The sequence below is a fragment of the Trachypithecus francoisi genome, unplaced genomic scaffold (genome assembly GCF_009764315.1).
Source record: "Trachypithecus francoisi isolate TF-2019V2 unplaced genomic scaffold, Tfra_2.0 Lachesis_group5, whole genome shotgun sequence".
Lineage (NCBI taxonomy): Eukaryota > Metazoa > Chordata > Mammalia > Primates > Cercopithecidae > Trachypithecus > Trachypithecus francoisi.
In genome coordinates, this window is record NW_022681470.1 from 24,782,767 (window position 1) to 24,796,132 (window position 13,366).

A 13,366-nucleotide genomic window follows, 5' to 3' on the forward strand; every position below is an offset into this window, starting at 1 on the left:
TCAATCACCTACTCAAAACCTGGTTTGCTGACAAAAGCAACCTTGTACTTAACTCTAGAGGCATATATCTGTTATTTACATCCGTTTCTAAAACAGAGTTGAACATGAAACATATAGCAACAATCAGAAATGTAAAGTTTGTAGAGTTCCCAATGAAAAATGCAGAAGTCATGAAATAAGCCAAAAAATATAATAGATGTATGGAAATTTCTGGTTATGGTTCATTCTCAGGAGGATTCTCATCTACAAGTCTCAAATTTGTTTTTGCTTCTCAGACTTGTTTTATTTTTGTGTTGTTGTTTCTAGCCTGTTTTAACATTAAGGTATATTTGAAGTAACTTTTTCAAATTATTACTAGTTATCACTTTCTTTTTTTTTTTTCCCCCAAGATGTATACTTGCTCTGTTGCCTGGGCTGTAGTACAGTGGCACAATCCCAGCCCACTGCAACCTCCGCCTCCAGAGTTCAAGTGATTCTCCTGCCTCAGCCTCCTGAGTATCTGGGATTACAGGCGCCCACCACCAGGCCCAGCTAATTTTTGTATTTTTAGTAGAAACAGGGTTGGTCACTATGTTAGTCAGGCGGGTCTCTAACTACTGACATCAAGTGATCTGCCCATGTTGGCCTCCCAAAAGTGCTGGGATTACAGGCGTGAGCCACCACACCTGGCCTAGTTATCACTTTCTAATTAATTACGTGACAATAAAATGGAATTTGCTTTAGAGTTTTTTGATACTCTGATTTATACTTTTTATCCCAAGTACACAAAGCTGGTTTCTGCTTTCATAATGAAAATTGCAACTATAAAGTACCATGATGCTTTGAGTTTTAGAAAAGCTAAAACACTAACGTGGAGATTATCATGAACTGGTAAACAATGGTAAAGCAGAAAATATAACAGTTACTTCCCTATAGAGTGAATGAAGTGAGACTCATTCTTCTCTACCTCATTTATTTCTTATGTAGAGATTATCTGGTGGAAGCTTCTAATTATAAGGCAGTATTTTCCTGCCACTGAACACATTTGTTCTGCTTCTCCTTTTAGCAATTGGAGATGTTCAAAGAATGTAAACTGCTTAAGATAGACAAAATTAAAAAAAATAAAATTATCACAGATGTTTATATCTACTGTCCGTTATGACTAGTCTTCATTAGGGACTGTCTTACAGTGTTTGGGGAATGTGATTTACTATAATCTGCTAAGATTCTGAGTGGTAGGTGCCATATTTCTTTGAATAGTAAATAAAGTGGTAGTCATCCCCTACTTTTATTACCTCATCACCTCTTTCCTGGTCTATTGAGGGAGTTCTCCAACTCCTTCTACTCCTGCTTTCAGTATTTGTCCATTGTTTATGATATAAAGAAGAGACAAACCCAGCTTCCTTACCTGGTATATAGGGCACTTCTTATTATAGCTGCTGCCAAAAATTGGTCATGCTCTCTACATTGCCATACTTGGAGTATCACTGGATACATTCAGAGGACTATTGGAGTTCTCTGAATACATTATGCTGCCTTAAGCCAGTGTGTCTTTACATACTCTGAGCCTTCTAACAGAAAAGACCTCCCATCACTGTTACCATCATTTGGGTCACCTCATCTTTCAACATCATCTTAAGTTACTTTTCCTGGCTCATATATTCCCTAATCAAAAATATGGGCCCTTATATACACATACTGTACTACCTATCACAGTTCATTGTATATTTGTATGGTTTCATATATAAGAAGGTAAGCACTTTTAAGGACAGTTTAATACATACAGGCACACAGAAATAAAAGTTGGCAAAGACACCTTTTTGTCAAAAACTCTAGCTAACTAAATTTTTATTTGTATCTCCCTGCATAATATGGGTTCTTGCTTTCTCTGCTTCCTGAAACTTGAATGAGAAACCAATGAATTACTACTGTTTCAGGGGTCCCACGGCCTCTCCACACATTTGATTGCTTGCTACACTTCAATCATGGCTATGATTTATTATGGCAAGGAAAAAAGATCAGACAGAGTGGAAGAATCCAGGCACAATGTTCCACTGTTCTCTCTTTCAGAATGTGCACCTCCCTTCCCAATAAAATACAGTAATACTTGTGTAGTTTTTCTGCCCTGGTGAAGCCTGCTTGTAACTCAAAACCCAGGGTGTTTACTGGGGGCTGGTCATGTAGACAACTCTGCCTGTGTGCCTAACCACAGTCACCTGAATTCCAGACCCAGAAGGAAAGTAGGTGTTCACCACAAATCATGTTACTTTTGCAGTTTACGCAAGCTGGCCCCGCAGGGTTGTATCCCAGGCAGGCAGAGCAGTGTAACATGCCAAAAGTCAAGTTCTCAGATACCAGCCAAGGGCCAGGCTTATAAGCAGACCCTTCTAAAGATAGCAGCATCAGACCTGCTATCCCTTACTTTTGTTTACTAATACGTTGTAAGGCAAAGAATCCAGTTTCTTGCCCCCACAAAAGAGCAGAAACAGCAGGATACTGTCTAGCAACCTATCTCCCTCACTTATTTCAGATGCTTGTAAAGATACGTATTGAAATGACAGAAATTCTAACATATAGACCTTTTTTGTTGATAAAGCTAGATAATGCTAATGTATTAATAGTATCTTAGTTCATTTCCTGTTGCTTATGATAGAAATCTTCTGGGTAATTAATAAAAGAAATGCATTTTTTACAGTTATGGAGGCTGGGAAATCCAAGGTAGCAGGGCCACAGAGCCTTCTTGCTAGCAAGGACTCTGAAGAGTCCCGAGCTGGCACAGGAAATCATGTGATGAGAAGGCTAAGCTCAGGCTTCTCTTCCTCTTATAAAGCCACCAATCCCCACTGCCATGATAACCTATTAATCTATAAGTGGATTAATTCATTCTTGAGAACAGAGCCCTCATAATCCATTCACCTTTTAAAGACCCCACCGCTCAATACTGCCACATTGGGGATTAAGTTTCACCATGAGTTTTGGAGGGGACATGCAAACCATAGCACATAGCTTTTACTATAAACCAAGTGTGTGTTTTAAAGCACTTAAAATGTTTATCTTTTAATAACTTTTTTCTAGACTCTTATTTATAGGATTCAATTGGACTGCAAACATTTTAAAATTTATAATTTAAATGAAAATTTTAGCTTCACCCTGGCTGAATAATCACAGGTTGTGTATAAGAAGATTCAAATTAATGAGGTTTTCTTTTCTAAGAACTACTAAGCTAATATAAGAAAAATGTATACATAGTGTAAATTAAAAGAACTTACTGGGTTTTTTTTTTGTTTTTTGTTTTTTTGTTTTTTGGAGGTGAAATCTTGCTCTGTCGCCCAGGCTGGAGTGCAGTGGTGCAATCTCGGCTCACTGCAACCTCTGCCTGCCGGGTTCAAGCAGTTCTCCTGCCTCAGCCTCCCAAGTAGCTGGGACTACAGGCATGCACCACCATGCCCAGCTAATTTTTTGTATTTTTAGTAGAGATGGGGTTTTTAACTTGATATACTGAAGAACAATGGTATTCAGAATTATAATGAGCATTTCCAATGAACCATAAATACATGGAATTTAATTTATTCTTTTAATATCCTTTTTCTTATTTATGCCTGGGGAATGCATCTTTAACACATACCCATAGCAACTTTGATTCTTATAGCAAAGTTTTATAGTTACTATGTAAGTAGAGACATAGAAATGTAATAATTCTTGCAGAGACTCTTCTATTGAAGGAGACGGTGGTGAGGATAGCTTTCCTATGTTTATAAGAACCTAGATCTTCAGTCCTTGAATTGAAAAAAATCAAGCTCAAGTTTTTTATAATAAATTCACACAATTTATTTTTGAATGGAATAATTTAATTACAAAATTAAGAAGATGAAGGTCACCATTGTCCAAAGTGTTCTTATACTCTACAATGTGGTCACAAAATTTGGGAAATACTACATTTTGTATACATCTTTGTGAGATTCACAACAACTTGTAGCATAATAAAGCCTCTGAGAAGACTTGCAGCAAAGAAACCTCTTTAAGCTTTGTTTAGTATATCATTTTCCAGACTGACTTTATCATAAGCCTATTTTGTGGAATAGCTGCAAAAATCCCAAGTTTGAGAAGTGCTCTGCTTCCAGATTATTCTAACTACATTCTAGACAAATATTGAGTTCCTTAGAAACCTGGACTAGGAGAAGCTTTTATTTCCCTTTAGTGTTTCACTGTGTGTTTTGCACAGCAAAGAATTTCTTTCTACAAATTTATTCAAAATTCGCCTGCTATAATTCTAGTCATGTTCTTGTATTCTATCCATAGGCGTAGTACAGTATCCTTTATATAATAACCTTGTTTGGTAACTGAATTACTTAAGTCATTTCATTCCTGGTCTATCCTCTCCTAATCTTTGATTATGCTGTTTTTCCCACCCTAAAAAGTCTTTGTTCTCTTGTAAGGTATTTTAATCATACCTATAATATCAGTTAATTTGTGCCCTTCTACCTATGTGTAATGGTGTTTTATGAAAGGGTTTACCATCTTGAAAATGGTATGCAAAGTAATTCATTTTTTAGTGCTCTTTAATGAATTTCTCCTGATACTTTAGCCTAGTTTTTTACTAAATGTGACTAGTACTTTTAAAAGAGGTTTATAGACTGTTTCATGTAACTTCATGCTTTAACCTTGGAGTTATCTCCAAGATTCCAGATTTCCTGGAATATGCGATAGTAAAATACAAAGTCAGGAGTCTACATTTTATTTTCTTAGGTTACTTGTACATCCTTCAGATTTACTCTGTCTTTTTCTCCATTAAATGTTTCTTCCAAATAGAATAATAATTGATACTTTGAGCTGTTTTGTTATTACTTTGAAATTGCTGGATAATCAATTTTTTACCTATTATTTTGTTACTTCAATAAACCTCTTATGTGCTAGATACTCTGATGAGTGCAGGTGATAATGATAACACAACGCCTACCCTCCTTGAACTCTCAGTTTGGTGGGATACACAGACACATATACATAGTTACAATACAGTAATTGCATTGACAGAGCTTTGCAGGGCTTTGAGAGTATTAAGGACCCCTCATCTAACCTGAGGAAAGGGAGAATTGTATTTTTATAATCTTGGTTTATGACACAGTATTATTGTTAGTTCATACTTAGTTCCTTTTCTTTCTTTAGATACCCACGAGCCCACCAACCAATCCAAGAACTAAAAAACTCGCTGTAACTTAAATCTACCTGTTCACCCTATTTTGTCCATCTGCCTACCACTCCATTGGTAACCAGTGTGTGAATGTTATGGTTATCATGCCTTGCTTTAAAAAACAAAACATAAACATATAAACATAAATTTTTACCCACTTTTGAACTTTAAATAAAAATGATGTCATACTGTATACAAGACTGGGACTCTTTTTTTTTCTCAGATATTATCTTACTATGATTCATCCATGTTATATGTAGCTCTTGCCCAGTCATTTTTACTGCTATCTAACAATAAGTTTGACTAAACCACAGTTTATCCATTTTCCTGTTAATGGACATTTAGGTTGTTTCTAGTTTTTGGTATTAACAGTGCTGCTTTGAGCATTCTCAAATATTTCTCCTGATAACAAAGTTTTTCTTGGGTGTATACCCAGGAATGGACCATTTACAAAATAATTTAAAATTGTTCTCCAAAGTGGGAGTGTAAATTAAATACAATATATAACAATATTTTAAAAAATCATATTTATTCACATCACTGATTCTTGTTGTCACATATCTTGATTTTTCTAATTGATTTGGTATACAGTAATATCTTATGGTCTTGATGTTCATTGCCCAGTTTACAAAGAAGATTATGCATCTCTTGTTTTTCAGCCTGATCTCTTGATCTGTTTGTTTGTTTGTTTTTGAGATAGAGTCTCGCTCTGTCACCAGACTGGAGTGCAGTGGCACGATCTCAGCACACTGTAACCTCCGCCTCCCAGGTTCAAGTGATTCTCTTGCCTCAACCTCCCAGGTAGCTGGGATTACAGGTGCATGCCACCACACCTGACTAATTTTTGTATTTTTAGTAGAGATGGGGCATCACTGTGTTAGCCAGGCTAGTCTCGAACTCCTAAACCTCAAGTGATCCACCTGCCTCAGCCTCCCAAAGTGCTGGGATTACAGGCGTGAGCCACTGCACCCGGTTCTGATCTGGTTTTCTACTGGGTTGTTTTAATTGAGTTGTTTTTCTTTTCCTTATTGATTTATATGAATTCTTAATGCATTTTTGATGCTAATCCACTATCATGTATGTGTACAAATATTTTTTCTATTTTATGATGTTGTTCACTGTTTTTAGGCTGTTTTTTGATGAACCATTTTTAATTTTCACATAGTTAAATTTTATCAATCTTTTATGCTTATCACTTTCTTTTATTTACAAAATCCTTATCTGGAATTTTAAAATTTATCTATATTTCCTTTTGAAGTTTTACTTTTGACATTTAAGTTACTAATTTATTTGGAACTGATTTTTGTTTATGATGTATTTGTGTAACTTTTCCCTGCCCCATTTAGATAGCCAGTTTTTCCCCTGTTCATTTATGAAATGGTGAATTTTCCCAGTGATCTGCTATCCCACCTATGTCATATTACAAAGATTTATATAACACAAATCTGTTTCTAGGCTGTTTTGTTTCATCAGACAATTTGTCTCTCTATCAGTATCATATTTTTGTAATTATTATAGCTTTGTAATAAATCTTAATGGCTGCTAAGGCAAGACCCTTCTTTATTCATTTTTAGAAGGATCTTGGCTATTCTTTGTCCTTTGGTTGATTTTATTAAGTTCTATAAATAAGTCATCAGAATATGCTTATAGTTGTAATAAATTTGTAAAATAAATTTGAGTGAAAATTGTTTATCTTTACTATACAATGTTATATCTACAATTATTTAGGCCTTTTTTTCTTTTTTGCTTGAGACAGGGTCTTGCTCTGTCGCCCAGGCTAGAGTGCAGTGGCATGATCACGGCTCACTGCAGTTTCGACCTGCTGGGCTCAGGCAATCCTCCCACACCTCAGCTTCCTGAGTAGCTGGGACCACAGATGTGTGCCACCACTCCTGGCTTATTTTTTTGATTTTTTCATGGAGATGGGGTCTCACTATGTTGCCCAGCCTGGTTTCAAACTCCTGAGCTCAAGGGATCCTCCTGTCTTAGCCTCCCAAACTGTTGGGATTATAGGTGTGAACTGCTACACTCAGCCTAGGCCTTTTTGAAAATATCTTTCAGTAACATTTTATTTTTCTGTGAACAGGTTTTACACATATTTTTTGTAACTTAAAGACACTTTTGGTTGCTGTTATAAATGCATTCCTTTTAAAATTTAGGCTAATTGTCCCTTGCTGATATTTAGAAATGCAGTTAACTTGTATATGATTATGTATCCAGCCACATTCCTTTTCTATTATTTGTATTAATTGGCCCATAGATTTCTTGAGTTTTGGTTTTTGTTGTTGTTTTAAGAGATAGATCCTTGTTTTGTTACCCAGGCTGGAATACATGACATGATCTTAACTCACTGCATCCTGGGACTACTGGGCTCAAGCCATCCTCCCACCTCAGCCTCCCAAATAGCAGGGACTACAGGTGTGTACCACCAGCTAATTTTTTTCACCTTTTTTTAGAGATGGGATCTTACTGTGTTGACCAGGCTGGTCTTGAACTCCTGGGCTCAAGCAGCCCTCCCGCCTCAGACTCCTGAGTAGCTGGGATTACTGGGGTAAGCCACCGTGCCTGGCCTAGAGCATATTTTTTAAATGAACATTTATGCTTTGATACAGTTCTCATTTATTCATAATTATTACCACCTCATTTACTAATACAGCCTTAATTTTGTCCATACATCTTGTTTTAAATGATTTGAAGCTGGGCACGGTTACTCATGCCTGTAATCCCAGCACTTTGGGAAGCTGAGGTGGGTGGATCACTTGAGGTCAGGAGTCCAAGACCAGCCTGGCCAACATGGTGAAGCCCCATCTCTACCAAAAATACAAAAATTAGCCAGACGTGGTGGAGGCCTGTAGTCCCAGGTACTTGGGAGGCTGAGGCAGGAGAATTGCTTGAATCTGGGAGGCAGAGGTTGCAGTGAGCTGAGATCCCACCACTGCACTCCAGCCTGAGTGATGAAATAAATGATTTGAGCTGCCATCTAAATTCTTGTTGCATAATTTTTTCCCATTTATAGCTCTTACGTCCTTTGGCTTAGCAACACAGTTATTTCTTCTACTACCTATAACTACTTTCTTAGCAAAAGAGTTTTTTCTTTATTGGTTTCTTGCTAATCACATATTTGTAACTGATTCATTGTTCCTTTTTCTTCCATTCAGAAACATGATAGAGAGATCCAAGCCTATGTGTCTTAAGTATGTCTCTTTCGAGAATATTTGACCTCTCTACCCTTCCCATTCTCACCTCCCAAACAGAAAGACAGAGAGTAAACTAAACATGTCAGCTTTTCTGGGAGTTTCTAACTGTATCTAACCTAAAAATGTATGTGGAGATTCCTTTTTCTTTGATATACTTAGCATAGAAAAAAGTTTTTAAAACACTTTTTAAGTAAGTCTGTGTAACTTAAAGTATACCATTTTAGTTTATGAAAAAGTAAACATCTTTTTATTATGAAAGTGGAAATATATAATTGTTACATCATTATTTTAAAAATTGTTAGTCATAATTTAATGTCCATCTTTCCAAACCCTTTCTATGCATATATAATTTTATTCTATGAATTATTCTTTAGCCTGTGTTTTCGATTAAGCAGTATAATGGTGATATCTTTCATGTGGTTGTTTATGGATCATTCATATCCTTTTTAATGGCTGCATAAGTATTTCATTGTATGGATGTGCCATAATTTATTTAACCTATTCTTTCTATATGAATATTTAGATTATTTCCAATCTGTCTCAATTACAGTTGTGCAGTGAAAAAAGGTTTATGTATTTATATATTTAAATTTTTCTATAATATACATTTTTTAAAAGTTAAATTGCTGAGTCAAAGCTTGTATTATTTAATTTCTTTTCAAAAATATATTTTACTGGAACTTTACACTATGGGTGGGAGTGTAAATTTATACAGCCACTTTGGAAAACCACAAATAGATCTTCAGTTTGAGAGTATCTATTAAAGCAGAACATTATGCACATACCGAGGTCCAGCAGCTTCTCGTCTAGGTATATAGCCAACAAAAGTATGTACATAGTTCACCAAAAGACATATACAAATGTGGATAGTAGCCTAATATTAGTAATCAAAAATGTTGACAACCCAATGTCCAAAAACAGTAGAATGGATAAATATTAATATATTTATACCAAGTAATACTCTGCAGCAGAAAGGGTGAATAAACTACAGTCAAGTACAACATGGATGAATCTTACAAACATAATTTTGAGCTAAAGAAGCTAGACATAAAACAAGTAATGTATTATGCCACTTAATTAAAGTTCATAAGCAGGCAAAATTAATTCATGATATCAGAAGTCAGAATAATGGTTTCCTTTAAAAGGGACAGTAATCATGGGAATGGGGCACTTAAGAGACTTCAGGAAATCTGGTTATACTGTTTCTAAATACTGGTGCTGATTATATGGACCTGTTTTGTTTGTGAAAATTCATTGAGCTTTTTACCTTATGATTTTCAACTTTCCAGTATATGTGTTATATTTAGTAAAAAGTTTACAATATCTTTTTATGTGTAGAAACCACTTTCAAACTCCTGTCAGTAATGCCTGTTTTCCTGAACTCTTACCATTCTCATATACATAAAAGTCTTTTCAATCTAATAAACATTTGAATCAGTTTTTTGTTTTTATCCTATTATTAGTGAGACTGAGCATCTTTTATATACTTGTTATCTGTTATGAGATCTGTTTTTCTTACTGATTTGTAAACTTTTTAAAGATGATGAATGTTTGGTCTATTATGTGTCAAAATATAATATTTTAAATAAATTCAAACTGACAAAATTATTAAGTAATATGTGTTAGGAGAAGTTTACTTTAATAGGTAAATCAGTTTTTAAGAATCCTTTGTTCTTCAATCTCATTTCTGTCACCAAACCATTTCTTAGGAGAGTAAAATCTGCTTCATTAGTTCCAAATCCGTAATATGGAGTCCATAAAGAAGATGCTATTTGAAGGTCCTTGTTTTATTGCTTATATATCAATATTTATTCTTTTTTTGTTTGTTTTTTGTTTTTGTTTTTCTTTTTTTTTTTTTTTTGAGACAGAGTCTCGCTCTGTCACCCAGGCTGGAGTGCAGTGGCACGATCTTGGCTCACTGCAAGCTCCGTCTCATGGGTTCATGCCATTCTCCTGCCTCAGCCTCCCGAGTAGCTGGGACTGTAGGCACCTGCCGCCACACCTGGCTAATTTTTTGTATTTTTAGTAGAGACAGGGTTTCATTATTCTTTTTACCTAGAGTAGTCTGTTTTTGGAACATCTTTAAAGGAGTATTTTAAATACAATCTCAAAATAGAATTCTATCCACTGCTATTATATGTTACCCTTAGTTTCTTTTCATTTCTCTTTATGTGTTTTCTTAATATGGAGAAGAGGGGAAAGAACATTGGATAAAATTTATTTATAGTAAAATTGCACATGAATTTTGTATTATGTTTTTATAAAATAGCTCTTTAAAAACCAGTTTGCCGCATGCTATTGCCTTTACTTTTCAACCAGTATCAAATTTCTAAGTGATCTTTTAACTAAAATACTTTGTTGTAGTAACTCAACTAGTCTTATGTCTCACTGTTGTGTCTGCCTTTTTATGCTTTTGGTTGGGGGTGCCTTATTGAGATAATATGTTTATGTATTTCCTAGATGTACTATATTTTCTTAAGCTTCTCATTATTCTTTGTGAATATTTTTATTTATTTTTGCTTTTTAATATGTGATTCATAGACGCTCTGCTGTTGCCCGTATTCAGGAGTTCTTCAGACGGAGAAAAGAACGGAAAGAAATGGAAGAATTGGATACTTTGAACATTAGAAGGCCATTAGTAAAAATGGTTTATAAAGGCCATCGCAACTCCAGGACAATGGTACCAAATGTTCATGGCATTTTTTGGTGAAATTGCAGTTTCATACCATGAATGTTTTTCCATAATGATTTATCTTCATATATTGCCAGTGGGATTTCAGTATTACATTTATTAAATCTTTGGTTATCTCTTTATCCAACATGGTTCTTTTAGTCCTATAATATATTGTGAAAGACCATTATTTTTTACAAGAAAACTCTACTAAAAAAAATGTAGATTAAAAAAATTTTTAGTTTATACAAGTAATCATTGCTTTTTTTTTTTTTTTTGCTCTCGCACATTTACTGTCTACCTGAAAAGTTTCTGGTAGTTTTTTTTTTTGTTTTTGTTTTGTTTTAGCTTGTATTAGCATTCTTTGTTAGTTTTGGAGAGAAAGATTTGGATCTATAAAATCTAAGTTGATTGCAAAATATAGTCAGGCCACTTATACCACTTTCAAGATCGACAAGTGAAAATTTGTTTTAGTGACTTACCAGATGAAATAAGAATAGACCAGAAATATCTCTAAAATCTTTTTGTAGTTTTTACAATCTACAAGTTTCTACACCCAGTGTGATATTAATTACTTAGTAAGAAAAGTTTTTGAGATGACTAGTGTAACTGTTACTCTGATCCCTTTATATCTAGAACGTGTTGTTCTCCTCATATTCATTGCATCATAGGGTATCTACAGAATCAGTTTTAATCCTTATTATTGCTGTATTACTGTTGCTGATGAATTTGTATCTTGCTTTCTTTAGGATCTAGGTTAAAAAATTAACATTTGGGGTGGGGAAGTAATTAGCTCTTTCTATAAATATCATTGCTAGTTACAATTTACTCATTTTAAAAGGTTCTCATTATTAATAGAAGTAACCAATTTATATTTCTTGCATTGTATTGCCTAAAAGTTAGTATGAACATAATTAGAGGAAGGAATAAGAAAGGAGAAGATAAGTAAATGTAACAGCAGCTCAGATAACAATAACATTGTCTCCCCTCTTTTGTGAGAGCACTGAAAATGGCAAAGTAGCAACTGCAGTTAAAATTTTTTAAAATCCTCATTTGAAATACAAAGATTTTTGATGTTTCACTCATGTGCATTCATTTAAAAATGTCATTATAACTATTCCAATATATCATATGCCTTTTATTCTGCTTCACAAATTAAATATGTTTATATCGTTCTCAATTGTGTTAGCTTATAATAGCTAATGAAAAAATTAGTGCTTTCTATTCTTTGAGTCTAAAGCAAAATACAAAAGACAATTTCTTTTTTCTGTGAATTATTTCATAGTCTTATAAAGCTAAATTGGTACAATTTTTGGAAAGTTCAACAACATATATATATATATATATAAATTACCATTACACTGTCCAAAACCCAGAAATTGTATTTATCCATTTAGCAGTAAATAATTAAGCACCTATTGTGTCCTAAGGACTGTTTCAGGTGCTATAAATATAGTATTGAACAAAGCAAAGTCCCTATTCTTACAGGGGATTTTCTGTTACTTACTGCCATCTTACCCTTGCTGATGAATTTCTATCATAATTTAAAGAAGCTAGAAGACAGACTTTTGTCAAATTTTTTTTTAGAGAGAGGGGATCTCACTGTATTGCCCAGGCTGGTCTCAAACTCCTGAGCTCAGCCAGTCCTCCTGCCTTGGCCTCCCAAAGTGCTGGGATTACAGGTGTGAGCCACTGTGCCTAGCATCAATTTTTAATTTTACTGTTTTCTAAGGCAGTTTTTTAAAAATGTAAGGATGAAAAAAATGGTAAGAACAGCATAAATATTTGTTTTAATAACTTTGATTTGAATTTTTAAATAATTTTTTTTAACCTTTAGATAAAAGAAGCCAATTTCTGGGGTGCTAACTTTGTAATGAGTGGTTCTGACTGTGGCCACATTTTCATCTGGGATCGGCACACTGCTGAGCATTTGATGCTTCTGGAAGCTGATAATCATGTGGTGAACTGCCTGCAGCCACATCCATTTGACCCAAGTAAGATGCCTTTTCTAGGGCGATGGCTAGAAATTATTGGTGTGACTCATCAGTCATACAAAAAAAATTTTTTTTTTAGTTGTTAATATTATAAGAATAATCCAAATTATCTGACTAGGCACCACGAGAGTCAATAACAGCTGTACTTGAACTTCAGACACACCTATAATCTGCTTTTTGCACACAGTAAAAGAAAATAGGTTAGAAAGTTTATCCTCCCAATATTACTTCTAAGTTTTACAAGCTGTAAGAGGTTTGATGTGACTGAACTTTTTATTGTCTATCCAAATTGAACATCCAGTCATTTTTAGTCTTCCCATGTCTGAATTAATTTATC

At 34.5% G+C, this 13,366-nt stretch overlaps 1 protein-coding gene across 10 annotated transcripts in view; it reads left to right on the plus strand.

Moving 5' to 3' along the window:
• DCAF6 (DDB1 and CUL4 associated factor 6) overlaps nucleotides 1-13,366 on the plus strand; it is a 142,436-nt gene that overhangs the window by 119,339 nt on the left and 9,731 nt on the right. For all 10 annotated transcript variants that reach the window (XM_033198758.1, XM_033198759.1, XM_033198755.1 and 7 more), the window contains 2 exons: nucleotides 10,906-11,044; nucleotides 12,873-13,029. In XM_033198758.1, the coding sequence (XP_033054649.1) occupies nucleotides 10,906-11,044; nucleotides 12,873-13,029 (296 nt within the window). The remainder of the gene's footprint in view (nucleotides 1-10,905; nucleotides 11,045-12,872; nucleotides 13,030-13,366) is intronic.